Source organism: Halichoerus grypus, chromosome 1, assembly GCF_964656455.1.
Source record: "Halichoerus grypus chromosome 1, mHalGry1.hap1.1, whole genome shotgun sequence".
Lineage (NCBI taxonomy): Eukaryota > Metazoa > Chordata > Mammalia > Carnivora > Phocidae > Halichoerus > Halichoerus grypus.
The window spans coordinates 85,311,252-85,339,184 of NC_135712.1; the positions used below are offsets into that span (position 1 = coordinate 85,311,252).

General features: G+C 38.8%; 2 protein-coding genes across 4 annotated transcripts in view; one reads left to right on the top strand and one right to left on the bottom strand.

The window, feature by feature from the left end:
• The window catches only part of MRPL47 (mitochondrial ribosomal protein L47), a 31,007-nt gene extending 29,885 nt beyond the window's left edge, over positions 1–1,122 (top strand). Inside the window, exon 7 of the mRNA XM_036115921.2 lies at positions 29–1,122. Within this exon, the coding sequence (XP_035971814.1) occupies positions 29–152 (124 nt within the window). The 3' untranslated portion in view covers positions 153–1,122. The remainder of the gene's footprint in view (positions 1–28) is intronic.
• ACTL6A (actin like 6A) lies at positions 621–27,807 on the bottom strand. 3 transcript variants are annotated; one of them, XM_036115915.2, is made up of 14 exons: positions 27,614–27,807; positions 18,621–18,697; positions 18,290–18,464; positions 15,573–15,673; positions 14,633–14,730; positions 8,792–8,886; positions 8,385–8,491; positions 8,198–8,287; positions 6,609–6,670; positions 6,207–6,321; positions 5,977–6,057; positions 4,879–4,974; positions 2,287–2,373; positions 621–1,099 (listed from the first exon to the last, which is right to left on the bottom strand). In XM_036115915.2, exons 1-14 carry the CDS (start codon positions 27,636–27,638, stop codon positions 1,019–1,021), a joined length of 1,290 nt encoding a protein of 429 aa, XP_035971808.1. In that variant the 5' UTR covers positions 27,639–27,807; the 3' UTR covers positions 621–1,018. The 3 variants fall into 3 exon arrangements, with proteins under 3 accessions (XP_035971808.1, XP_077924991.1, XP_077924987.1); XM_078068865.1 differs by lacking the exon at positions 27,614–27,807 and adding an exon at positions 27,134–27,263; XM_078068861.1 differs by lacking the exon at positions 27,614–27,807 and adding an exon at positions 20,281–20,341.
• Between the last annotated feature and the right edge of the window lie 126 nt (positions 27,808–27,933).

Here is a 27,933-nt window from a genome sequence, read left to right on the forward strand (position 1 = left end):
AATTGCTGTTATGCTTTTATTATTCTAGATTGAGACTTGAGAAACGAGCCCGCATTGAAGCAAGAAAGAAAAGTTTAGAGAAAAAGAAAGAAAAATTTCTTCAGAAAAAGTTTCCACATCTTTCTGAAGCCCAGAAGTCAAGTCTTATGTAAAATGTCTGAATTCTTAAGTTGCCATTTTGTTTTCCTTTGATAAGTCTATATACAAAAGTAAATATGTATTAAGTAATTTTATAAAGAAATTGTGTTTTTAGTCAAATGACTATCAACTCTTTTAAGAATTAATATGCATGCTAACTCTGGAAGTGGTCATGCTTCTGCCAAAATTTTTTAAAAATCAGGTATAAAGTTCAGATACCCACTTTATAAATTCTGACATCTAAATAGACTTTAATTAACATCACCTGTACCCTGGGGTGGGAAAGTAATGTCAACTGCTATAGCAGAGGCTGTAAGGTCGTTTTGGATCCAGGTAACATTTTTACTTTTATGTTAACAGCATATGAAGGGGGTGTGGATATTACTGTTAATAAACAGTGAGTACTTTCACTCAAAATCATGATAAATATATTTAGTCCTTAAAGTAGTTAAGTCATAACACAACAATAATCCAAAAAAGTATTTCTGGAATGGCTAATAATTTTTATTTAATTTTGCAAGCCTAAGGTAAAAAGCATAGGCAATAAGTTTTACTAGTCAATAAAAACCAATTCTACTAGTCACTGGTAACTGACATACTAAACAGAGTTGGAAAGCATTTTACTGAAAGCAAAATATTTAGAGAAAATAGACATTTATACAAAATTATAAAATGCTTGTAATAAGAATAAGTGCATTTCAAGGAAAGCACAAACTTATCTTAATTTATAGAGCCAGTTAAAGCCTTAAAAAATTTAAGTGGAAATTGAAATATGCAAAAATGTATAAACATTCTACAAAAGATGGTCATTCTTTTCCTGAGTATACTAAAGCTATGAAACTTAAGGTGACACAGGAAGGTAGAGCTTTGGGAACTCTTTTCAAGGGCATTTCCTTTCTACACACTGTTTCCCTCCTTCTTCATATTCTTGTTTGGAAATCCACATCTGTTGAAAGGTACCCTATAAAATGGAAAGAAAAGTTATATATTGTGCCTTTTTATTAGAAAATACTTTTAAATATCTTTTCACAACTCCCAATCTTTAAAGAACTCTTAGGCCCCTCCCCCAAATAGTCCTCCATCACTCCCCTATTTCAGCCCTCCTCTAGAACACTCAAAGACACTATTTGGAAAGAATATTAAGTCTTCCTATTCACACGGAGGCTTTAGAAAATGGCTGTGACAGGAAGATGGGAGGTTTAGCTCTGATGGCTTGCTGCCAACCTACGACAACAATAGAAACTGTCGTTGGAAGGCTTGATCCCAGTACAGAATTGAAGAGCTATACCCTAGCACTTGACTAATGGCAGCACTTAGATCTCAAAAGTGCTCATCCATCAGGACTAGGATAAAGTTTTGCAAGTACACACTTGATAGTACATAGGCACTATAGACAATGGAAAGGAGGAAAATGACCCGAGGAGGAAGGAGCCTAAGCTACATTAGTAATAAAACATATAAGTAGGACAAATTCATTCCCTAAGATTGACTCTATTCAAGTGGATTCATGCGTGGTACTCCATTTTGATCTAAGATCTAGTAAAAGACTGCAAATAGAACAAATACATAAGAAGACATTTACTAGCTTAAAAATGTTCAGTATAAGTACTTCATGACATTTACTTTGGCTGCTCTGAGGTGAAGGGGAAATTCTCCCCAGTCTAGGATTGCAGGTAAGTACAAGGACTTTTTCTCGTGATTCAAAGCAAGCACCTGTCAAAGCAACATGCAAAACCCAGCACTATGACTTCACCATTTGCCCCAAGAGCCAACTCCTGATTTCTTCTACCTCCCCAAGAGGCCAGGGAACAACCAGGACCTGAGAAGGAATGATTTAATTTCAAGTGTGCTACAGAGAAGTCCTGACCAGTGCCAATGGGACTATGAGAAGAGGCGTGAGTAAGTTAGTAAATTCCCACCTTTGAGAAGGGAAATTGAAATTCGGCTGACAAATAGCCACTGATAAGGCACTGAAGCATTTTGTTAAATTAGAACATGTGAAACTGGTATTATTAGGTCCTCTACTCATCTGATAGTTATAAAATACAGAGATAAATGATGCACTAGAATTATTTTTAGTCTTTTTACTATATTCACTGGTACACTTAAGTTAAATCATTCAATAAGACTATTTTTCAGTTTACTAACCAAAGATGCTAGAATCGAGCCTCCAATCCATGAACTAAACCTCCGTTCAACTGTTGTATTATTTGCAATCAATTTCAACCGCATACTCTAAAATAGAGGGAAAATTAAGTATTAGTACAATCAAAACAGATGACTCAACTCAGAAAATTCAGTTGACTGCCTAATGACTTTCAAACACCAATTATATGTGATTATTTTGCAACAGCTAGGCTAATAGTAGGCATGGGTTGAATTACTGTATAAAGTATTTTGACTAAACTACTTTGATTGTGGCTTTTAATGTATAATATTTAATAATAAATTATATAAACCTTACGAACTACATACTAAAAAGTATGGCATTCACAGTTTATATCCTAGAATAGCAAACACATACTGAATACTTATAAATCAGATACTATGCTAAGTGCTTCATATATTATTTCATTTCTTCTAACACCAAATCTGTCATCCCAACCTGCTACCCGTTCTATATAATCCTCCTCAACTTGCTAGCTACTACTCTTTTAGGCCTTCACGCTGTCCTAATCCCTTCCTATCTAAGGTCACTCCACCCCCCTCCACTTCCAAATCAAAATGCAGACATTAGATTTCAGGTTAAGTTTTTTATTCATATTGATTTCCTCCCAAATTAGTGTTTATATTTTGAACTCTCTTGATAAACACAGTTTATGGCTCAGTACTGTCCCTGTCTCCCTATATCAGGAGATTTTCCCCCTACCTAGGACTTTGTTTCTGGGGAAAGTTCTCAAATTGTTGATACTTCCCTATTATTTTATATGAACACATAGTTTTGAGTCTTTTTCACAGTGAATAAATGTGTATGTTTTGGGGGTAGAATATGTGATACAGGAGGGAGGGGGTGCTGGAAGCAGGAGGGATGAACATGGATTTTTGTAGGTGAGGAACTGGTTGATATGGATCATGAGGAAATTTTTTTCCCTGTTATTGCATTGATTTTTAATTGCCTCCTAAATGACAAGGATAATACCTAACTGCTCTTGACCAGACCTTGGACAGCCCAGGTCTATATATTCATTATTCTGGGACTTCCTATCAAATCTAATTAAAGTCTTTTCCAGGTCAGACTATATCTCCAAGAATGTAGTAAATACAAGTCAGGTGTCAATCCTGTGCCTATTATCAATATTTAAATAACAATATAACAACTTAAATAACAATTCTAAAAATGTGCCATATATAAAATGTTCCTTTATATGAGAAACAAAAAAGACTCCCAAATATAGAAATTCTATAGATACAATTAGGGCCCATGTAACCCTTAATAAGTTTCTTTTAATGTAATAACTAGTACAGAGTAACATACAAAAAACTACTTGATAGAAGTTTTAAAATCTAAAGATTATGACTACTACTCTGTTATCAATGTGTACCAGATCTTCTCCCCAAACCACGTTCTTCTAATCCTTTTAAAATCCTTTTTAAAATTGTCATAATGCACCCAGTGATCTTTTTAAAACAAACATAGGAGTTCTGCAGTCCTCTGCCAAATTTTATCCCAGAGGTTCACTATTAATAAGCAACATGACCTGGTACCTATCTGTGTGGGTGGAATTGTGTCCCCCAAAGAGATATGTTGAAGTTCTAGTCCCTGGTACCTGTGAATGTTACCTAATTTAGAAATAGGTTCTTTGCAAGTGTAATCAGGATACAAATTAAGGACATATTGGAGCAGAGTGGGCCCTTAATCCAATAGGACAGGAGTTTTTATAATGAAGAGAATAGACCCACAAGAGAGGACTGCCCTATGACAATGGAGACAGACTGAAGTGTTGGAACTGCAATCAGTAATCACCAAAGGACTCCTCGCAAACCATCAGATGCTAAGAGGGAAAAGAAGAATTCTCATCTGTATGTTTCAGAGAGGAGAGCCTGCTGACATGTTGATTTCAGACTTCTGGCTTCCAGAACAGAGAGAATAAATTCCTGTTGTGTTAAGCCACCCAGTTTAGTTTGTGGTACTTTGTTATGGCAGCCCTAGGAAATTAATAAACCATCCATCTTCCCAGCCATATCACTCTTCCCACTTCTGCACAGACTAAGCCAACTACATTGAAATACCAGAATATGCCATCTTCCCTTCATAGTTTGCACATGGCATTCCCTCCACCTAGATGTCCTTTCATAAATTACCAACCAGTTGAACTATTCATTCAGTTTCTTCATGAGGGAGTTAAGTGCTCGCTCTAGAGTGTTCCCTAGAGTGCCTGGTTCATGACCTACTAAAACCACTTAGCACGTTACAGTCTTTATGCATGTCTATTCCTCCTAGCAGACTGAGCCCTTAGTGGGCAGGGATTATAGTTTATATCCCCTAGTGCCTAGCAGACTACAGGTATTTAAATATGGAATCAATGAATAAAAGATTCAAGTACAAGAGTCATCTATGAAAAGATGTCATCTATGAAAATTTAAGTAACAAGGGCTATTAACGTTTTTTTAGGTAATACTGTATTAGGCACACACAAAATATCAATCTACTACTGAAAAACAAACCTTATCTATAAGATTACACCAGCGATGAGGACACACAAGACTGAAGAATACTGCTAAAGAACAAACAAAACTTACTGGGGGAGTTTTCTGAGAGAGCTCTCTATTCAATCTGTCAGTAAAGCTCTGTATTAGCGTGTTTCCTCCTGCCACTATAACACTTCCATAGAGACCCTAGGATTAAAAAAAAAAATTAGTTCCAAATGTTTCCAACAGTTTTGTTTTTTTTTTAAAGATTTTATTTATTTATTTGACAGAGAGACACACAGCGAAAGAGGGAACACAAGCAGGGGGAGTGGGAGAGGGAGAAGCAGGCTTCCCACCGAGCAGAGAGCCCGATGCGGGGCTCGATCCCAAGACCCTGGGATCATGACTTGAGCCAAAGGCAGATGCTTAATGACTGAGCCACCCAGGCACCCCAGTTTTTTTTTTTTTAAAGATGTTATTTATTTACTTGAGAGAGCACAGAGGGAGAGGGAGAAGCAGACCCCTGCTGAGCAGGGAGCCTGATGCGGGGCTCAATCCCAGGACCCTGGGATCATGACCTGAGCTGAAGGCAGCCGCTTAACCGAACGAGCCACCCAGGTGCCCCTGAATCTAGAGTTTAAATAAGATATAATCAATCTAATAATTAGTATATATATAATATGGAGTTAGTATATAAAACTTGGCAAAGCACAAAAAATATGAAGGTTGATTCTCTAAACTCCATGTAAAAGTTACATAATTTAAACCCATACCTTCCTAAACAATAAAAGTAGCAAAATTACACAAGAAAAATCACCAATAATATATATTTTGGTTTGTCACGTTTTAGGAAATCTCTAGAAGAGCACTGTCCAAAAGAACTTTCAGTGACGATAGAAATGTTCACTATCTGCACTGTCAAACAGTAGCCGTTAGCTACATTTACAGTGTGGCTAGTGCAACTAAAAAATGGAATTTTAAATTTTTACTTATTTTAATTTAAATTGTCACATGTGGCTGGTAGCCTCCACACTGGACACCATAGCTCTAGAGTTCTGCATTTTTCCTTTTCCACTACTTCATGATTTTACACATTCTAAAATGGACTTCAAAGTCAATGGCCAAAGTTGACAACTTAAATACTGATCTGGGGGTACTTCCTTACCCAAAAAAATACCTTTATACTGCAAGCAGGAGGCTGACACTTACTGGTCTGATATCAATATCGCACATTCCAACACTTGTAGTGACAACGTGACTGACTCCCAGCATTGTATTTCCTGATAATCCCTACAACAAAATAAAAATTAGTAGTTAACAGAAGAACTTCAAACAACACACCCAAAAATATCTAGTCAGTCTTATTTAGGTTTTATAATTACACAAGATCTTCACATATATGGGACAAGTCAAGCTAATTATGAAACAAGCTTTTATACCTTTACATTGGAAGGGTCAAATAATCCTTCAGGAATCTTTAACCGTTCTGCTCCAAAGTCACAGTTGTACCCATTGGGGAATTCATAATGAACAGTTGGCATCTGTGCAGCTACTCTGAAAACATATTAAACAACATTAAACAAAAGACAAAAAAAAATCCTGCTCAAAATATAAACTAAGAAATTATCAACTTGTAATAAAGCAGAGTGAGAATATCTTTCTTTTATGTTAGTCAGTGTTTCTTACCATAACTTTTTACCTTTAGACCAGTTAAGCATATTCTGCAATTCTTTAACTAAACAAATCGATTTCTCTCCTCATTTATGAAGTATTCAGTGTTTAGAAGTTTAGTATGAAGGTTTTAATGAGCTATTATAAATCTTGTAGATAAGAAAACATACTGTTCATCATAAGTTGAATCTGATACTTGAAGTACTGAAGCTTGAAAGTCCTGGATAACACACTATGGATTAAAAAAAAAAAAAAAAGAGTTTTTAAGAAACAAGGTTATGGAGATTTGTCTTTGCAATCTATACTTTTGTAATATTATATTTAAAATACTTTTCTTAACGAAACCAGACCATGTTCCTGGATGGCAAAGTCATTTCAAGGGTATAAGTCTATCCAGCAAGGACTCAGAGTATCAAGAAACCCAATTCTAAACATTTGCATTAGAAACTATATTATACCACATTTAAATTAACAATAATTAGGGCGCCTGGGTGGCTCAGTTGGTTAAGCGACTGCCTTCAGCTCAGGTCATGATCCTGGAGTCCCGGGATCGAGTCCCACATCAGGCTCCCTGCTCAGCAGGGAGTCTGCTTCTCCCTCTGACCCTCCTCCCTCTCATGCTGTCTCTCATTCTCTCTCTCTCAAATAAATAAATAAAATCTTTAAAAAAATAAATTAATTAATTAACAATAATTATGGAACAATGATGAAATAAAAAAAATCAGGAACCCCTGTACCTGTCCTGCATAACAAAACTGATTTGAGAACACGGTTTTTTCCTTAAAAATAAGCCTAAACTTAGAAGCAAGATTTCATTATCTGAATATGTGTACATGTACACATACATGGCATCTTATGTAATTTTTAATGACTGCACATAGTGTAAAAACAATTAAAAAATTTTGCTACGAAATACATACAACCTCTAGGCTGCTAAGGAAAAATCTAATATCTAGGCAAAATTGTTAATCATCTTCACAATTTTTCCTTCTACTGAACACCCACAAAAAATCTTTATCTTTAGGTGCAAAAAAGTATCAGAGAGGATACATCTCTGACATAGTAAATTATGGCTTTCATATCCTTTTACTGTTAGAAATGCATATACATCTGTGGTGTGAGAGGTTTTACTAACCCCTCTTCCTTTAAGTTGTATGTTCAGAGATGGATCTTTAGTAAAGAGAATCTTACTGGCTCCTTACTATGAATAATGACACATTTTTTTAATATGGCTGACTGATGTTAAAAAAGAGAACATAACTGAGCCATAATAGCAGGTCTCTACATACTAAAACCATTCCCTATCTTAGACGAAAAATGTACAGAATAGCATAATGTTTGTTTTTACTCCAAAACCAAAGTTCCTTCCAGGTCTTATTGTAATCCAAATGAATATATATAATAGTTTGTTGAGATAATTTGTTTGACAAATATGAAAAGCATCCCTTCCCTCTCAAAATAAGCTATTATTTTTGTTTGTAAAATACCATTAAAACTATAAAGTGCTCAGGGTACCTGGGTAGCTCAGTTGGTTAAGCATCCAACTTCAGCTCAGGTCATGATCTCAGGGTCCTGGGAGTGAGCCCCGCATTAGGCCCTGCACTCAGTGGGGAGCCTGCTGCTCCCTCTCCCTCTGCCCCTCCCCCAACTTGTGCTGTCTCTCTCAAATAAAATCTTGAAAAAAAAATACAAACTGCTCACATTCTACTCAAAAACATATAGCCTATAATAGTTTTATAAAGAGAATAAGGGTACTTACATTACACATGTAATTGTGCCAAGATCTTGTAACCTGTGGCAACTTCTCTTTTCTTTTCCAGTTTGCTGGAGATCCTTCACGAACAGCTTCCTGAGTACCAAGAGCATGTGCTAGGTTAATAGAGTTCACAACATGGGGGTGGGGAGTTGGAGATAAATCCCAAAGAGAAAATTCAAGCATCACTTACTTTTGACGCAATCATATATGGAGGAATCAGTTCTATATTCATTTCTTGGAAGAGTTCTCTGCATTGCATAGTAATGAAGTCTCCAGCAAGAGGGGATTTCACAATGCCTATGAAAACAGATTAAACAAGGCTAAGACAGCATTAAATCCAAGCTCCTTGGGACAAATTCTTCTGTGTATTTACATATGAATAATTTTTTCAAGTAGAATTAACTGAACTATCCCTCTAAGCATGAATGAAGCCATGCATCAGTTTCAAATATACATTATAAAGATGTTTTAAAAACTCTTAATAAAGAGACATTATTTGGAAACTGATATGACTTGATAGTCCAATTCACTGCTCTGTTATCTACGTCTTCATGACAGCTAACATCATCTCAGCATACCCTCATTAAATCCATTTACCTTGCTGAAGGACATAGCCATCATGAACTGGAATTGCAGTGGTATGAGTGGCTCCACTGTCCAAAATAAGCCCAGTAGAACGACCATTAGCAAATCTAGTTTAAAGCATTAAGGAAAAGAAAGTATCAAGGCTTGTAAAGGGAAAGTTTTATTAAGGCATTCTTAAACATGTGTATTATGGCTTAAAAGGTGTTAAAGTTAATCCAGGGATGAAAACTGGTGTCAAATAACTGGCTTAAAGACAAATGACAACAAGCAGCACTTCCAAAATGATGGTGAGAGGGAGTCAGGGAAACCTTTATCCCAGAGAGACATCTATTAAACTGGTCAAAATTAGCACAATCACTCAAAGTCTCTGGAGACAAATGAAAAGACTTCTATTTAACAAAATCTATAGAAACTCAGTAAAACGGTGTGAGGCTGTGGCATTTGAGCTAGGAACTAAAACCATTCTCCACATAGGTTAAAGAACAACCATTTCAGCAGTGTGGCAGTTCCCACAACTCAATGGGAAAGCTATTCCAGGTGGATTCAACAGCCAACCAATACTGGCAGACCCCATCTTCCACAGCTCTGTGCTGCAGAAAGCATGTGTCACATGAACCTCATAAACCAGTATGCAGGAGGAGGGCCATTCACTTGGTCATCAAGTATTTATTGAGCATCTATTAGGTGCCTAGTGTTAAGTCTGGTACTGAATAAAGGAAGGTATTCAGTCTGGCCCTGACATTCCCAAGCACAGAAGGCACAAAAAGGTGCTCCTAAATGGACTCCGCCCTGAAGGATATCCTGTTTAGTAGAGACCAGTAACCTGTAAAAAGAACAACTCAGGGTGCCCCGGGGTTGTAATGGAGAGCCCACCTAACCAACCCTGGGGAAATCTAAATGTAAGCTAGGGAGGAAAACACAGGGAAGATAGAGGAACATGTGGAAAGGGCAGGCGGCAAGAGGGTACAGTGAGGCCAGCAAAGTGCAAAGTAGTTCAGCAGAGCCTGCAAGAATGTTGAAGATGATTCTGGCTTAAAGCAGCCTGCAATTAAAGATGATTATTAGAGGGGAGTAAAAAGAATGGGCAAGGTAAGAGGAAGGCTTACAGTAATCCCAGAAATAGCTTGCACTGAACGCAGTGGCAGTGGAGAGAGAGAAATCAATGAATTTGAGAGGTAGTGGGGAGAAAAAAAAAAAAAAGGTCTTGATGACTGACTAAATTAGAAGGGGTAAAAAGAAAGATTTCTAGTCTGCGCAACTGCGAGTAAGAAGATATAAAGAAGGAGGAATAAATTTGAGGGGAGAGAAGATTAATTCAGTTTTGGACATAATGAGTTTAAAGTGCTTCAACAGATAATTAATACAAAAAGTTCTAGTAGGACAGCTGGATGTGCGCCTGGAGCTCACAAGATCTGGGACACAAAACAGATACGGATTTGGAATTTGTTAGTGTAGAACTGGTATCTGAAGCCAAGGAAATGGATAATTTAAACCAGAAAGAGCATGTCAAGAGAGATGAAGGGCTAAGGGCAGAAAACCAAGCAATGTGTAAGAATGATCAGAATCAATGAGAATCAATGGCCAGAAAGACAGGTTGGTGATTTATCTTTGCTAGTACTGGTACTCTATTGACCTCTGGTCAACTATATACATAAACATTAATCTGATGCTCTATTAATACAAAGTGACAGATGCAGTAATACCAGACTAAAAAGTGGCATAAAGGTATATGGACCTTCCTATAAGTAACAAAATCTGGACAAATTATCTTAAATGACCATTTTAAGATAAAGTGTTCAAAAGCAGTCAAAATTCAGCCAAAATTTACTCTCATAAAACTGCAACTGGAAGGGGTAAGAAGTTCAAGTTGTAGCTTCCTTGCCTGAAAGTGCTCCCCACCTCCATGGCTACGGTTGGGAAAGCAGTGGTGGAAAATTGCAACTTTACCACCTTGAGTGAACAGAGAAAGGAGTTCAGGGCTGGAAGAAAAGCTGGACAGGTAAGGTAGAAACCCTAGAAGTCAGAGAACTACAGAAGGGGTCAAACCCAAAATCAGAGTATAAAATATACCCACATCTCTGACTGACTGCTAAACTCTTCAGGGGCAGGACTTCAGGAGGCCCAACAAAAATAGAACAGAGAGTAATCCACTCTGCAAAATCACAGCAGCTAACTGCATTCTCCAACAGTATGCAGCTTGGACAGCAGAAGGCCCTCTTTACTAGCCTGAGGTGTCAAGAGGACAGGGCCTGAGGTTGGCAGATATGAGAACCCAGCTATCAGTTAAGTCAGATAAAACAATGCTATCCTTCTCACTAATATTTTTGTTTTGGAAAATATATCTTTTTCATAAAAATGGTATTTATGTTAACCTTAATGGGTCTTTTTTGGTCATATTTAAGTGAATAAATAAATGCTAAAACAATTCTCAGTTGGGGCACCCGGGTGGCTCAGTCAGTTGAGCACCTGACTCTTGGTTCTTGCTCAGGTCATGATCTGGGGGTCCATAAGATAAAGCCCCGCATTGAGCCATGCGTACATCAGGCCCCCGCATGCATCAGGCTCCGAGCTCAGCTGGGAATCTACTTCTCTCCCCATCTCTGCCCTTCCCCCACCTCACACACCTGCTCACTCTCATAAATAAATCTTTAAAAAAAAAAACAATTCTTAGTTTTAATTTCTCACAGTAATCCTGACATATAATCCACATAAACAAAATCTTGGCAGTCCTCAGTAATTCTTTAAAGTGTAAAGGAATCCTGAAGCCATACAAAATGTTTGAGGTCAAAACAATTTTTAGAATAATACTAAGATGTTATTTGCCTTTTTCACTCTCACCCTCTCATGAGTGTATATGCGACTTTTCCAGAGACCATGTCACGTGTGATACAGAACAGACTGAACTCAAAAGACAGATATGAGAATCCAACATCTGCTATTAAGCCTGACATTAAAGAGATCTGAAAATATGTAAAATAATTCCACTCTTCTCGTAATTTTTTGGGTTTCAGAAATCAACTGATTTTCATTAAAATATTTTACATTAACATATAATGATTTATTATTAATTTACTTAAACTAAGAAATCTAATTTTTTTGGTTTCTATTTTAATTTCCAATATGGTAAACACTGCCAGATACAATCCACATAAATAAAAGCTCTGGATGTAAAAGGTTTGAGATCCACTGGGCTAGAAGAACATAGTAAAAGGACACCAGTCAGCTAAATCCAGAAATGTAGGAAATTCTACAGGACAATCTACTTCCTTAACAGACAAATAACAAGAGAAAAAAAGGGTCAGGGGGAGTAGAATCTATAGATTAAAAGAGACCTAAGAGACATACTGAACAAATACAACGTATGATCCTTGTTCAGATCCTGACTCAAATATACTACAGTGTTTTTTAAAAAAGTTGTGATTACTTCTTTTTTTGTCTTTAGACACATGGTAAAATCTTTTAGAGATACATGCTAAAGTTTCTATGGATAAAATTATACCATGTCTGGGATTTACTTCAAAATCATAGTGGGAGGGGGAGTGGGCAGGGTTGTAACTACTACTAGTTAGCTATGTGTTGAAAACTGAACTGTGTGATAGGCACATGGAGGTTCAATATAACATTCTATCTTCTTTTGTGTTAGAAATTTTCCATAATAAAAGGTTAAAAAAATAGAACAATGCCCCATTCTGTTTACACACTCCTTGTAAGGAAGTAGCCAAACAGACCTATATTCAAAATCAGTAAAGCCACTTTTAAATTGTGAACTTGAACTAGTTTGCTTACTTTGACCATGTTCCTGAGAGGCTTATTATGAGTATTAAATGAGATAATGCACACAGTGCTAGCTAGCATTCTCCAGCCTCTACTCAAAAACCTGCAATGCTATACTAGAGTCTAAAGTTCAAATTTTAGAAATCTAACATGCAAGGTCTCTACAGTTTGACCCAAACCTATTTCCACAACTCCTTCTGAAGTCTAATAGAAATCTTCAACCATAAACTAAGTCACCGGAAAGAACACTTACACTTTCTACCTCCACACTTTCACTAAAATCATCTCCAAAACACAGCACTAGGGACACCTGTGTGGCTCAGTCGGTTAAGCGTCTGCCTTTGGCTCAGTTCATGATCACAGGGTCCTGGGATCGAGTCCCGCTGAGCAGGGAGCCCGCTTCACCCTGCCTGCTGTTCCCTTGCTTGTGCTTGCTCTCTCCCTCTCTCTCTCCTTGTCAAATAAATAAAATCTTAAAAAGAAAAAAAAAGCAGAACACAGCACTATAGACAATGTTAGATTACAGTTACCACAGTGATTCTCATATATATGTAAAATTTACTTGAATATTACAGCAATCCAGGGAGGTATACGGCATAAATGAGTAAAAAGTAAAGCTAGGTTTTAAGTACTTAATTCAAAAATCACAGTTTGTAAGCATTTCAACTTAAACTCTAAATACAGGGCTCCTTCCCCCACATCATACAAATAAATTCTATTCTCTTCATAAAGATTTTTTTTTAGTTTTAATTTTTTATTGTTATATTAATCACCATACATTACATCATTAGTTTTTTTTTTAATTTTTTTTTATTTATTTATTCATGAAAGTCAGGGAGAGAGAGAGAGAGGCAGAGGCAGAGGGAGAAGCAGGCTCCCCGCCCAGCAGGGAGCCGGATGCGGCACTCGATCCCAGAACCCTGGGATCATGACCTGAGCCGAAGGCAGACGCTTAACCATCTGAGCCACCCAGGCGCCCCTACATCATTGGTTTTTGATGTAGTGCTCCACGATCCATTGTTTGCGTATAACACCCAGCGCCCCATGCAGAACGTGCCCTCTCTAATACCCATCACCAGGCTAACCCATCCCCCCACCGCCCTCCCCTCTAGAACCCTCAGTTTGTTTTTCAGAGTCCATCGTCTCTCATGGTTCGTCTCCCCCTCCGATTTCCCCCCCTTCATTCTTCCCCTCCAGCTATCTTCTTCTTTTTTTTTCTTAACATGTAATGTATTATTTGTTTCAGAGGTACAGATCTGTGATTCTGATTCAACAGTCTTGCACAATTCACAGCGCTCACCATAGCACATACCCTCCCCAGTGTCTATCACCCAGCCACCCCATCCCTCCCACCCCAACCCCCACTCCAGCAACCCTCAGTTTTTTTTTAAGATTTTTATTTATTTATTTGACAGAGAGCGAGCGAGCACGAGCAGGGGGAGCAGCAGGCAGAGGGAGAAGCAGGCTCCCTGCTGAGCAGGGAGCCCGATGTGGGACTCGATCCCAGCACCCTGGGATCATGACCTGAGCCGAAAGCAGACGCTTAACCGACTGGGTCACCCAGGCAGCCCTTAAAGTACTATTTAAATCAATTATTTACCTTTTAAGAAGAATATTACATTACAAATTCTTTGAGATAAGGACATAGTATTTCCTTGTCTGTCCCTTAACATGTCTACAATAAATATGTGATTTTCTAAAAATTGGTGATTAAATCTTAAGTGAATTTATAGGTAATTTCCACTTTTCTATGGCAATGAGAGAGGAGAACAGAAATGGCAATCTTTGAACTTATTTAATCCAACTGGCTTAAATATTACCTTCTATTCACACTCCCCTCCTAAAAACAAAATTTTTAAAAACCTTGTCAACAAGCAGGATTTGAGCATTTCTTTCTTATTTCCCTAATAACTTCTGGTATATCTATTCCAATAAGAAATACTGAAAGACAGATAGCTACAAAGGAAGAGAGAAAAAGCCAAAGAACTGGCTCATGTCTTCCTGCTGGAGGCATTCTCTTTAACGGCAGCACCACATTTACTTTGAAAGAAAAGCTGAGTATTACTCATTCAAGGATACGCTGTCAAAACTGCAGTTTTGCAAAGGAAGAATGCAGGGATGTTGTAGTGTTCAAACATTAACTCTGTCAGTTTCTCTCTCTTTGCTCTAGTATTCCACTTGAGAAGAGGGAAAAAGAAATGCAAGTTATTTACTGTTTAAAAACTAAAATGTTGATTTATTTCAAGATTCAACATAGCACTATATTAACAAAGATGTAAACTTAATATTAAAAATAGAATAGAGTACCACAGAAAATAATCTTCATATATATGTATTATTTCTATTTATTTGTAAATAAATTTAGTAAATATAAATTAAAATTTATCATTTAATAAGAAGTAAAATTATCTGTTGCCATAAACTCTACAAGTTACTGACTTTTCAAAGTACAAGAAAATCACGATTCTTATAAACATAAAGTATATTAAATCTTAAGAGTGAATCTAGTAATTTTAAACCACCAAATTTTCCTACTTAAAAGGAAACTAGGGAACAAAATACTGATAATTTATGATCGCTATGCTAGCCTGCTGGGCTCTTTGGACTCTGTACCAAATTCATTTCACAAGAGACTTCGGTCTAGTAATTTCCAGCCCTAGCTCCACATTTGACTTCTCTCCTGGAAAGCAGAGTATAAAAGCAGATACGCCCTGCCCCTGGGGCATAGGGACAATTCATAAACCCAAATGGGAAGCAGCCCAAGGAAATCAAATGTTAAATAAATCCCTGGGAAAAAAAATAATAATCAAACCCCATTTAGGGTGCTTTGTTATTGTTCTCTGAATATTTTAATTACTGAAATAATAAAAATTATAATAGTATAGAAAAATTAATCCCCCTTTCCCTAATTTTCAAAATTCAAAATATGAACTTCTATGCCTCTTTAAAGAAAAATAAAACATTCTTCGAATTAGTTTAAAAATAACTACAGAAACTCAGAAAAGAAAGCTTGTCTTACCGGTGCTTCTGACATGAGAACAGGATGCAGGCTGGCTTCTGATTTGACATGCATTTTGTAGGTATGATCCAAAATAGCCTGGAAACTATCCCAGTCTTCAACTACAATATAAGATTAACACCTTGAAAACAATGCTTAGCTGAAGATAAATAAAGAATCTTTTAAGAGACTGTTTCTACAGTTTAGCATTAACACTTAATATACAGAACCTACTTATTTCATAGATTTACTTCATAATATAGTACTTTATATAGACATCATCTTTGTTTTCTAAAAATATGGAAATTCTTTTTGGTTGCTCTAGCCCCCACAGCATCACAACCCTTAGACCTGTCCCAAATGTAATTAGTGATACCAAATAAATATTATTCAATAAGTACTTACTAGAGGCACAGTATGCAATTCAAATGGTAAGAGAAAATACAAAAGAATGGTATGATCTAGATCTGATATTCAAAAAGCTTATAATCTACTTGAAAAAAGATTAAAAGATTAAAAATAAGAACCCTCAGGGAATATAATATGCCTTCAATTTGGCTTCCACCTAAACATTCCATCAAAAATGCATGCATAAATCACTAATGACCTTCTAACAGACAAATCCAGCAGAAACTTCACATTTGTAATATTGCTTGACCTTTTTTTTTTTTTAAAGATTTTTATTTATTTGATAAAGAGACCGCGAGAGAGGGAACACGAGCAGGGGGAGTGGGAGAGGGAGAAGCAGGCTTCCCGCCGAATAGGGAGCTCCACGCGGGGCTCGATCCCAGGACCCTGGGATCATGACCTGAGCCAAAGGCAGATGCTTAACAACTGAGCCACCCAGGCGCCCCTTGACCTCTTTAACATTATCTGACATTAGTGACTGCTCAAGAGTTTACAAACTTGCTCTGCCACAGTCCAAAGAAGAATGTCATGACTCGTACAACATACTCCCACAGGCATATGAGGATTTTGTTTTGGTCAATGAACTTTGTCAGTCACTCTAACTTTTCCCTTCTTAGTGTAAATCTCAATGTCACAGCTGAGAACAATGAGAATGAATCACTTCTATGCTTCCAGAACTTGTTCTTCCCTTGGCCTTCTGCTGAGTATTTATTCTCCTACATCCCTAACTATTCCTTCTCATTCTCTTTCATGGGCACCCTTTCTTCTCTTCGGTTAAATACAGAACAAGCTCTGACAAGGAACCCCATCCTCAACCCGTGTCTCATATTTCACACTCTTTCTGGCTATTAAAATGCAACTCCGTGTCTTAAAATTTTTCTCACCTGCTTACTACAACAGCACCTATATTCAAATACTTTGAACGCAATAACAAACTCATTTACATGCTGTACAGAAAAAAGCATGCTGTACAGAAAAAACCCTTGGCTGGCATCCAGGAACTGGCCAGTTCCCTACACTGATATAAAACTTCCCCTAAATGATAAGACTAGTTCACTGAGCCTAAACTGTTTGTACAATGTGGTTTATGCTGAACACCTTCTTTCCCTCTGGGAGCCTTGGATTTTTAGTACATGCGAGGCACAGGGTCCCTACGTGACCACCCCCAGTAAAAATCGTCTCTAATGAGCTCCTGTAGTAGGCAATACACATGTTGTTACATCTCGTCGCTGGACGAATTAAGTACATCCTGCCTGACTCCACTGTGAGAAGACTCTGAGAAGTTTGCGCTGGTTTCCTATGGACTTCACTCCCTGCCCTTTTTTCCTGTCTATTTTGCTTTGTATCCTTTCAGTGTAATAAATTTTAGCCATGAGTACAACTATAGGCTGAGTCCTGTGAGTCCTTCTCGTGAATAACTGAAACTAAGAGTGATCTCAGGTAATACACTTGCCTTTTAAGACCATAAACCTTGCTCCTTCCATTCTATCCTACTTCAATGCATGGTACCCAATCACCCCAATCAAAAATCAAGGAAACTTTTTCAACTCTTCTCTTTTCACCTCTTTGATATCTCTCAAAGCCACCTCAGGACCTCCACCATCAGTGATAAAATTTCAACGCTCTTCACTTCTCATCTGAATTCTCACCTCCCTAACTGATCCTCCTGTCTCTATTAACTCCTTCCAATCTAGCCTACATATTGCTTTTAGAATCATCTCTCCAGCTGACAAATATGAACGTTTCATACCTCCGTTTAAATTCCTTTGGGGTTACCTTTCAGAGTTGCCAGCTTAATATACCCTTTGCATGGTTTACAAGCCCTATTATGACTGCTCTCTGCCCACCTTTCCTGCAACTGGTCCTAATGGATCCACTCTTACAGCCATACTTAATTGATGATCTTTCTAAACATGTACGCTTCTTACACAGCTCCACCTCTTTACATATGCTGGTTGCTCTCCTTTACCCAGCCTTCCAGTCAGGCTAATCCTTATTTATTGATCAAGATCCAGTAAAAAAGTTACCTCCTTTATGAAAACCATCACTGACCCCCAATGACAGAGTTAAATACCTCTCCTCTCTAATCCCACTGCTTATCAAACATAGCTATAACATTTATCCTACATATTTGTATATTTGTATCTATCTCCCCTGTGAGTCTGTTAAGGAAGAGGAACATGTTTAATGCATCTTTGTATTCTCAGTGCCTGGAACATCAGCTTGTGGAATAAAAACAACAAAATACCCGATATTCGACTTACAAGTTTTAGCTCTAAAACATAGCATGTATACTCCATAAATCAAATCCACAGAAGCAAACATCGTACCCATCCCATTTTTTAGTGGTGAAATGGCCTCCGTGTTCTCCCTGGGAACGCGCAGGGCATTAGTATCTATGTAATAGGTGGGGCCGCCTTGTTTGCCTTTATCGCCGTCTATCTCCATCAGTGTGCTTCCATCATCTCTTTCTACCACCATACCAATAGCTGTGGGGAAATCCACCTGGAAGAGTCAAGAACATGATATACAAGTTTCACCTGCTTTCATCAAGTAGTCATTTTTTTCTAACTAAAGTCTTACTATAAATCAGTCAGAATTTCTGCACAAATTTAATTCTACATAAATGGCCTTTTCATATCCAATTAACACTACACTTACCTTGGGACAGTCTTCACCAGCATAACCAGCTCTCACAGTATAGGATCCAATATCAAAAACAAGAGCTCCAACTTCATCTGAAAAGATGAAAGGATAATTAACATTAACAACCTACAGGTATCATATGAAAATTGAGAAAGTATGTAAAACCTCTATTACAAATTAAAACAGGTATTACATTCACATTATTACTAGCTTGTATCTAGTTTTGAATACACCTTAAAAGAAAGATTCATTTAGCTATAACAAGTCATAACTGTATATCAGTATAGGTTCAATCAGGAATGAGATGGTACACTAAAACTGGGTAATTTGCAAGAGTTTACTTATTAAAGGGACTATTTACAAAGATATAGGCACAATACAGGAAAACCAAAAGGGATAGTATGATACCCTAGCACTAATAATAGAGATCTGTTACCACCCTTAGAACTGAAGAAACAGGGGCGCCTGGGTGGCTCAGTCATTAAGCGTCTGCCTTTGGCTCAGGTCATGATCCCAGGAGCCTGGGATCGAGCCCCGCATCAGGCTCCCTGCTCAGCGGGAAGCCTGCTTCTCCCTCTCCCACTCCCCCTGCTTGTGTTCCCTCTCTCGCTGTGTCTCTGTCAAATAAATAAATCAAATCTTTAAAAAAACAAAACAAAACAAAAAGAACTGAAGAAACATGGAGAAAGAACTATTACAGACCCCAGAGACAGTTGTGTTTGGAGGGCTACCTGACAGGAGCTGTGACTTCAGTTAAGGGATGCAGTGAGCCATGGCTAACCCTGAGGGGAAGAAACCAGACTAATAAATATGCCAACCTCTCTGTTCCCCCTCTCCATTGGCTCGGGTGATCTCACAATTGGTCACCCAAACTGGGCCACTTCCGAATGCGAAAAGGGTTCCCTATTAATAGTTCTACCAAGACAGGAGGCATAAAGCATGAAATATGGTTACCCTACCACGGGCCAAACTAGAGGTTAAGAGACCCACTGAGGCAGTCTATAAGGATCAGCCTTCAAGGGCACAAAGAGGGTGGAAATGGGTGGAAAGTAGATCTGGAGGGGCAAAGGGAAGATACGCAGTACTTTGGTACCATTTTTTCATATGTTAAGGGAAATTATATCCTATGCAATTAGAGAAGAAACTTAGCAAAACTCCAAGAAAAAGAGGGACTCTGAAGGATAAGAGTTTAAGATATAATTATACAGGCCAAGTAAAAATCATTAAAATGAAGTTATCAAAGTTCGCACATTTCAAAGATTTTTAGTAAAGTTTAATGCTGAGGAAGAAAGCTGGTAATTTTTTTACATTCATATTCAGAGAAAAGCCTCTAATTATTCTTTAAAAATATTTCACCCCAAACAGAATGCCTCCAAAAACAAAACACTTGGGTTTTCCAGGCACTAATTTTTCAAAGAAGAATTTTTTTCAATCATTAAAAAGAATAAAGAACTGGGGCACGTGGGTGGCTCAGTCGTTAAGTGTCTGCCTTCGGCTCAGGTCATGATCCCAGGGTCCTGGGATCGAACCCCACATCGGGCTCCCTGCTCCGCGGGAAGCCTGCTTCTCCCTCTCCCACTCCCCCTGCTCGTGTTCCCTCTCTCGCTGTGTCTCTGTCAAATAATAAATAAACAAAATCTTTAAAAAAAAGAAAAAAGAAAGAACTATTATTTACCTCCATTAAATTGGCAAAATCCATCTGATAAGACCAAGTGTTGTCAAAGATGTAGGGAAAGGAGCTCCTACACATTTGTTTATAAACACGTTTTGTAAACTGATACAACCACAATGCACAATTTAGTCACATATTCTAAAGTTGAAAATGTGCATACACAGAAATTACACTTTTATCTTCTCTAGAGAAACTCTCTCATACATATCACAAGGAGACATGTTTTAGAATGTTTACTAGCTATATGACCTTGGGTGATTTCTAACCTTTCTGCCTCAGTTTCCTCATATGTAAATGTGCATAATAGTTCCTATCTCATAGGATGCTCTAATAATTAAATGTGTTAAATGCTATAATGCATGTAAGCACCTAGAACAGTACCTGCACAGAATAATCAGAGTAAGTGGAAGCCGCTATTACCATTATTATCACCACACTGCTCGTCACAGGAAAAAAGAGAAATAATCTAATGGTCTCTCAGTAGGGAAATAAATAAACTATAATTTATTCACACCATGAGATACTATACAGCAGTTAAAATGGTCTAGATCTATATGTATTAATATGGATAAATCTCCAAAAAATGACTAGTTTGAAAAGCTAGTTACTATACACACACACACACACACACACACACGTTATGATACTGTTTAATTCATTATGGACACACAGAGTAAAAATATAAAATCTGCATGGGGTCTGGGAAAGTTGCCTACAACTTCAGTTCTGTGGCTACCTCTAAGGAGGGAGAGAAGGGGACTCTATATCAATAACATGCTACTTCTTAAAATATCTCAGGCAAATACAGTAAAATATTACATCTATTTATCACATATAAATTTAACACATACTTTTAGTATGTTGGAAGTACTAAAAATTAAGTTTTAAAATGAAGAAAAATCAGTGATTATACAGATATTCGTAGTTAAGAGATGGTGTCCTTACAGAATAATGATCTCATTTTTAGTCAAATAAAATGAAGAGCCACCTATTTTTATTTCTAATTTGAAAGGAAGTTTCTGCATTTATTACATTTCCCAAAGTAATTATCCATTCTCTATACAATTCTCTGATCCAAATTATTCTGTCTGAAAGTAGGGGTCCTTAAAAGCAGAACACTGCATTTTTTGTCACCATAGCATGTACACTCAAGTACAAATAGTAAAGTTACCAATGAATATGAATTAATAAACATTAACACTGACTAACCAGAATACTGGCTAAAGAAATATCCTAACTAAATAAATGAATTGCCTTGCCTGGTTAACCAAAATTTTCAATTACTGTTCTCAAGGATCAATCTTTTGTCCTACGCCAGGGATCTTAACCTTTTCTGTATCATGGACCTCTTTCACAAAGCTCTGGGCTGAACTGTTTCCCCCTAAAATTCGTATGTTGAAGTCTTAACTCCTAGTACCTTAAAACACGACTGTATTTAGAGATAAGGTCTTAATTTAAAGAGGCAATTAAATTAAAATGAGATCATTAGGATGGGCCCTAACCCACTATGACTGGTGTCCTTGCATGAAGAGAACATTTAGACACAGATACATAGAGGAAAGACCACGTGAAGACAAAGGGAGAAGACAGCTTGTATAAGCCAAGGAGAAAGACCTCCAAAGAAAACAACCCTGCCAACACTTTGATATCAAATTTCTTGCTTCCAGAATAGAGAAAATTAATTTCTGTCATTTAAGCCACACAGTCTGTGGTACTTTGTTACGGCAGCCCTAGCAAACAAATACAGACACATTAGGAAACTTATGACTCCCTTCTTAGAATGTTTTAAAATAGATTATAAAAGAAACCAATTATAGGGGCGCCTGGGTGGCTCAGTCGTTAAGCGTCTGCCTTCGGCTCAGGTCATGATCCCAGGGTCCTGGGATCGAGCCCCGCATCGGGCTCCCTGCTCCGCAGGAAGCCTGCTTCTCCCTCTCCCCCTCCCCCTGCTTGTGTTCCCTCTCTCGCTGTGTCTCTCTCTGTCAAATAAATAAATAAAATCTTTAAAAAAAAAAAAAAAAAAAAAAAGAAACCAATTATAATAAAATATAGTTCTACCTGTGGATTACTTAGGGAGGCCAGGAACCCTTCCTTAATTCATCCTTTCACAGGTAATCTGCTCCACCCCTACAGCCTCAACTTCTACCAAAATATTAATAATTTCAATCTCAAATCTCTCTCAAGCCCTCACCTTCATCTAGATCCATATCTCAAACTTTTTTTTTTTTTAAACATCACAAACAAGATTTTTTATTTGTTACCATTAAATGTCTAAATTTTAAACAGATTCTTGGACTGGTGGCTCAAATCCATCATATCCAATTTCATCAGGGGCACGTGGGTGGCGCAGACGGTCAAGTATCGGATTCAGTTTCCGCTCGGGTTGTGATGGAGCCCCCCCCCACCCCCTCACCTGCTCTGTCCTGGGTGCAAAGTCTGCTTAAGACTCTCTCTGCCCCACCCTACACCACCCTCCCCAATGAATGCGCACACACTCTCTCTCAAATAAATCTTTAAAAATAAAAAGTAAAAATAAATGCAACTTCATCATTCTGCAGATTAGCAAGGCTCACTTCAAAAACATGATCCTTAGGCCTTCAGATGCGATTTTGGTTCCATTGAGTTCTCTTGACTAGTGTTTTTCCAGTATTTCTTACACTGAACATAGGTGGTGCTTTCACATCAGACCAATTTTTCTTAGAAAACAGATCAACTGCTTTCTTCTTGGCTCCCTTTCTGCCACCTTTCATAAGGCACTTGTTCTTACCAACCACCATGGTGCTACTCAGAGAGCCAAAAGGTCGTATCTCAAACTTCTTGGTGTACAACATCAATTCCTCCTGATGTCCCACTGGTACCTCAAATTCAGTGTATCTGAAGCACTGCCTTCTTTTCCCCATCCTACCTAACCTAATCTCAGCAGTGCTATCACAATTAATGGCCTAGTAAGCAGAGGCAGAACACTGAGAAATGTGAATGTCTTCAGATTTTCATACCCCTCATCAAGTTTTGCCAAATATTTCTGCTAAATATTCCTCAATTACTTTCCTCTTTACTGCCATTGCCACTGTCTTGAGTCAAGCTCTTCTTTTAAAAGATTTGAGAGTACAAGTGCGCGGACACACACACACGGGGGGAGGGGCAGAGGGAGAGGGAGAGAATCTCAAGCAGAGTCCCCAAGAGGGGCAGAGCCCAAGGGGGGCTTGATACAATGACCCTGAGATCATGACCTGAGCAGAAATGAAGAGTCGGATGCTCAACCAACTAAGCCACCCAGGCGCCCCTTGAATCAAGCTTTTATCTCAACAGGGAATTATTACAATTCCCCATAAGTATTATGCTTCCCATCTCTTCACCTTCTCCAACCCCTTTCAAACTGCTGCACTGTTATCTTTCAAAATTGTAACTCTGAACATAAGGGTACATATATCCTTCAATGAAAAGAGAGCATCCCTCAGTGGTTTCCCATCATTTCAAATCATTTCACCCAGTTGATACTCAAGGCTTAGCAAAATCTGACAGTAGTCTCGTATCCCACCTCACATTCTAGCATTACTGGATAATGTTGTCTCCGAAACGCACCATGTGCTCTCACTAAGCTAACCTTTGCATATACTGTCCTTCTTTACTCCTCTTCCATCATCCCCATAAACCTCTCTTGTGAAGTCCTCTGACTCCCCCACACTGAGTTAGTAACTTTCTTGTCTGCTCTACCTTTGAAACTTCTATATATTGTCATTACTGAACACACTATGTTGAATTAGTTACCCTTTCTCCTCAAGTCACCCAATTCTCATCATAGGATATAAATGATAAGATGCACCATTACTTCATGCATCAGTAAGAAAAAAAAGCATGCTGCCAATTAAACTCTGCCACACCAATTAAACTCTGCCAAATCATCAAGAAATATTCCTTGTTAATTAGACTGGAATTAATTTTGTTTTAATTTTAAATATGTAAAATAGAAAAACCTCCACAAAAAAAGAGAAATATTCCAACTTCAGCTCTTTAAATATGGGGGGGAGGGGAATGTACAACTAAAAATGTATAAAATACGGTGTCTATTTATTTGACTGACTCACCTATAAGACTAAGCTTCTTGGAGGCAGAGGCTATACCCATACCTGCCTGGCACATAATGAGCGCTCAAAAACATTTTTTTTTAAATGAAATGAAAAATCTAACAAATCAATTATGCTCCTGTCCTAATTAGATGGCAAATTATTTTTTTAATTTTTTTAAATTTTTTGGCAAACTAGACGTAGAATTTTAATCTGAGTGAGACTCTTGATTCTTGGAATTCTGCATCTGCTTATTTTCCTTTTTCAAAGGATGGGAAATAGGTCTATTTCCTGTACCTTGTTTTGTTAAAAACGAAGTACCAATGAACCCAAAATAGGAGAACGGCAAAGGGAGATAGGAGGCTTAAACCATAGCCATGGAGCTCTGGGTATTTATTTTTTATTATTTTTCTTTTTAAGATTTTATTTATTTATTTGACAGAGAGACAGAGAGAGAGCACAAGCAGGCAGAGTGGCAGGCAGAGGGACAGGGAGAAGCAGGCTCTCGATGAGCAGGGAGCCCGACGTGGGGCTCGATCCCAGAACCCTGGGATCATGACCTGAGCCGGAGGCAGCTGCTTAACCAACTGAGCCACCCAGGTGTCCCAGGTCTGGGTATTTAAAAACCAGGATACAATTTCTAATGGATAAAAATCCTCAAGACTTGGATCTCTTTGCTACTAAAAACACTGTTTTCACTTTTCTGAGGATGCTGATGTTTTTCCACAGAGTAAATGGCTTCCAAGTTTAGAGGTGTGGTGATTTTTCTGGGAAAACATGAAGCAATGGTGGCAATTTTCTAACCTGGTCTTATATGATAAGGTCCAATATGATACTGAAAAAGGCAAATGACTTTGGGAGAAAGCAGGAAGGTTGTTTTATTTTTTTGTTTGGACAAGGATACCCCAACTCATGGGGATGATGGTTTTAAGAAAATTTTAAGGTTAGAGATTTGGGGGTAAGGGGTGCAGGAATGATGAAACACAATTTATCAAAGTTGGACTGTTTATTTTTACAATGCAAGTTTGAAGTAAAAGAGAACCACGAAAGATGGTCACAGGAGCAATGAGTAGGCCCAGAAATCAGAAAGTATGGAAATCCCGATGAATTATGCATTATACCCAAAGCTAAAGATCAGTGTCAGATCTAGTCAGAAATCATTATTAGAATGAGATAGCTATAAATTTTAAAATTTAAACTGCAAAGATCTTTTAAATTAAGCAAGCAACTTAAAAATACAGCTTACTAAGTTAATTACACAAAACCTAGGTGGGAGGTTTGGTTTCTTTTCACAGTACACCCTTTGGAAAATATGACCTACTATAAATACTGGTCATACAGGGGTAACTCAAACACAAAACCATACACTTATTTTTGTGAGTTTTAAATATTTTATATATGAAACAGGCTTTAAGACATATTCCTCTCCATAAGCAAATGAGACACAGGACGTTTATTCTGAATACCTAAACCATACACGAATATGCTGTGGCTATATAACTGAAAAATGACTTATGGAGAAACAACCAAAAAACTATTTTTAAAATGGGAAAGGGTTTTATTGAAATGCCTTTTTCTTCATCCCAGAGATTCTTGTTCACCACTTATTAGGAAGTTATGTAACTCTGGGCCAATTAATCTTTCCCATACCTTATTTTCTTATTCCATTATACGGGGATAGCAGTATCATTTCCTATGGCTGTTGCAGATTGAGTTAATGCACATATTAAATGCAACACAGGAAAAGTCTCTGGAACAGCTCTTAGTACAAAGTATGCACTCAATAAATGTTTGCTGCTGGCATTATTAGTATCCATTTCTACCTCAGTCAAATTAAACAATGCTTTCTAAGGAAAAACTCATGAACAGCTTCTAGGTCCTTGGATCAGTGAACCTAAAGGTCAAAATGGAGTCAACAGCCTCTGTGAGCAAAGGCACAAAGACCTAGTTTTTTGGTCAGGATGGCATCTTCAGATGGGAAAGAGTAAATCATGAAGATCCACTAGGCTTTGAGTAAAAATGGGGAACTACTGACTCTCACATTTGAGAAATCAAAAGCAAGAACATAAACGGGGAAGAAGGGGATGAGGATCAGCATATTACCGCAAAGAAACTCAAGCTACATTCCAAAAACTACTAAGAACTTTGAAAACCTCATTTTTATCCCTTACCTGTAAAATGCCATCCTCTTCAGAAACAATAACCTTACTAGACACAATGACAAAAGCAACACTTTAGATTTGTCTCCTTGTCCTCTAAACTCATCAAACACCGCAAAAACCAGAATCATACATCAGTGCTTCCTACCTATCTAGCAAGAATGAAAGCTCTGATTCGGTATATTTCAGGTGGGGCTTGAGATACTGCATTTCTAAAAAGCTTGCAGGTGATGCTGACACTGCTGATCCATGGACCACACTTGGTGTAGCAAGTGTATCATTATCTCACTGAACCTTCACAACCACCCCACTGGGTAGGAATTATCATTCCCAAAACGAGGAGCCTGAAGTTGGGAAAAGTTAAGTAACTTGCCCAAGGCCAAATCGCTCCATAAATGGTGAGACTGAAAGTACAAGCCAGGTCTGTGTAACTGCCAGGCCGGTGCTTATCTTTCCACCACACCGCAGCCGACCCAAGGACAACATCTTTAAGTTACAGGTGTTCCCACGAGTAACTCTGGAGAACCCACAGTCAGCAAACAGGCAGAAGTTAATGAAAGGTGTAAGGCAACAGAGCACGGAACAAGAGGAGGCTGCGTCCTGAGTAGCCAGCACTCCTCCAATCAGTGGTACCTCTCGCGGCTCGCTTTACGGTCCACGGGTCGTTGTGGAAACCCTCGGTCCATGCTTGCAAACTGCTGGGACCTCCCAAGTTTAAACACGCGCGCGCGCCCCAATGTAGCCGAGTTATGGAGACACCCGGGAAGATGCGACCCTGCGGCCAGCCACTCAAGCAGGGGCTCTGCGGGCCGACCCCCCAGGATGGAGTGCCCGCCCAGGCGGAGGCCGGCACGCACCCCCAAAACCCTGTTCCTCCGGGGGCCGAGGCTGGAAGGAACCGCAGGAGGCGGCGACTCCGGGCGCCCGAGGCTCTCGCCGAGCCGGGTGGGCTCCGGGGGCGGGCAGAGCACGGGGCGGGGATGGGGCGGGGAGGCTGGGGTCCAGAGCAGGGGAGACCGGAAGGGGCCGCCGGGGAGGGGAGGGCTGGGGGCGGCGGTTACAAACCCCACACGCTAAAAAGGCGCGCTCTCTCGTCCGGCCGCACTCACTCACCTCCCCCGTACACCCCGCCGCTCATGGCTGCTCTCCGCGCGACTCCTACGCTAAAGGCTACCGGGCGAAGTGACTGCGACGGCCGCGACTGCGGGTCCGGAGAAGCACTAGCCCCCTACCCCCTTAACTTCCACCGCCACCCCCCTCAGGCAACAAAGCGGCGTCCACACAACCCGGAGCTCAGTCACACTTGCTGTCTGCTCTTATCAGCCAATCATGAGAGGCCCGGATACCCTTTAGCCAATCAGGACGGAGGCTGTGCCGCATCTCTGCCGCGGCACAGCCAGTTTAGCCAATCGAAGGCAGCCATGGAGGCGGGG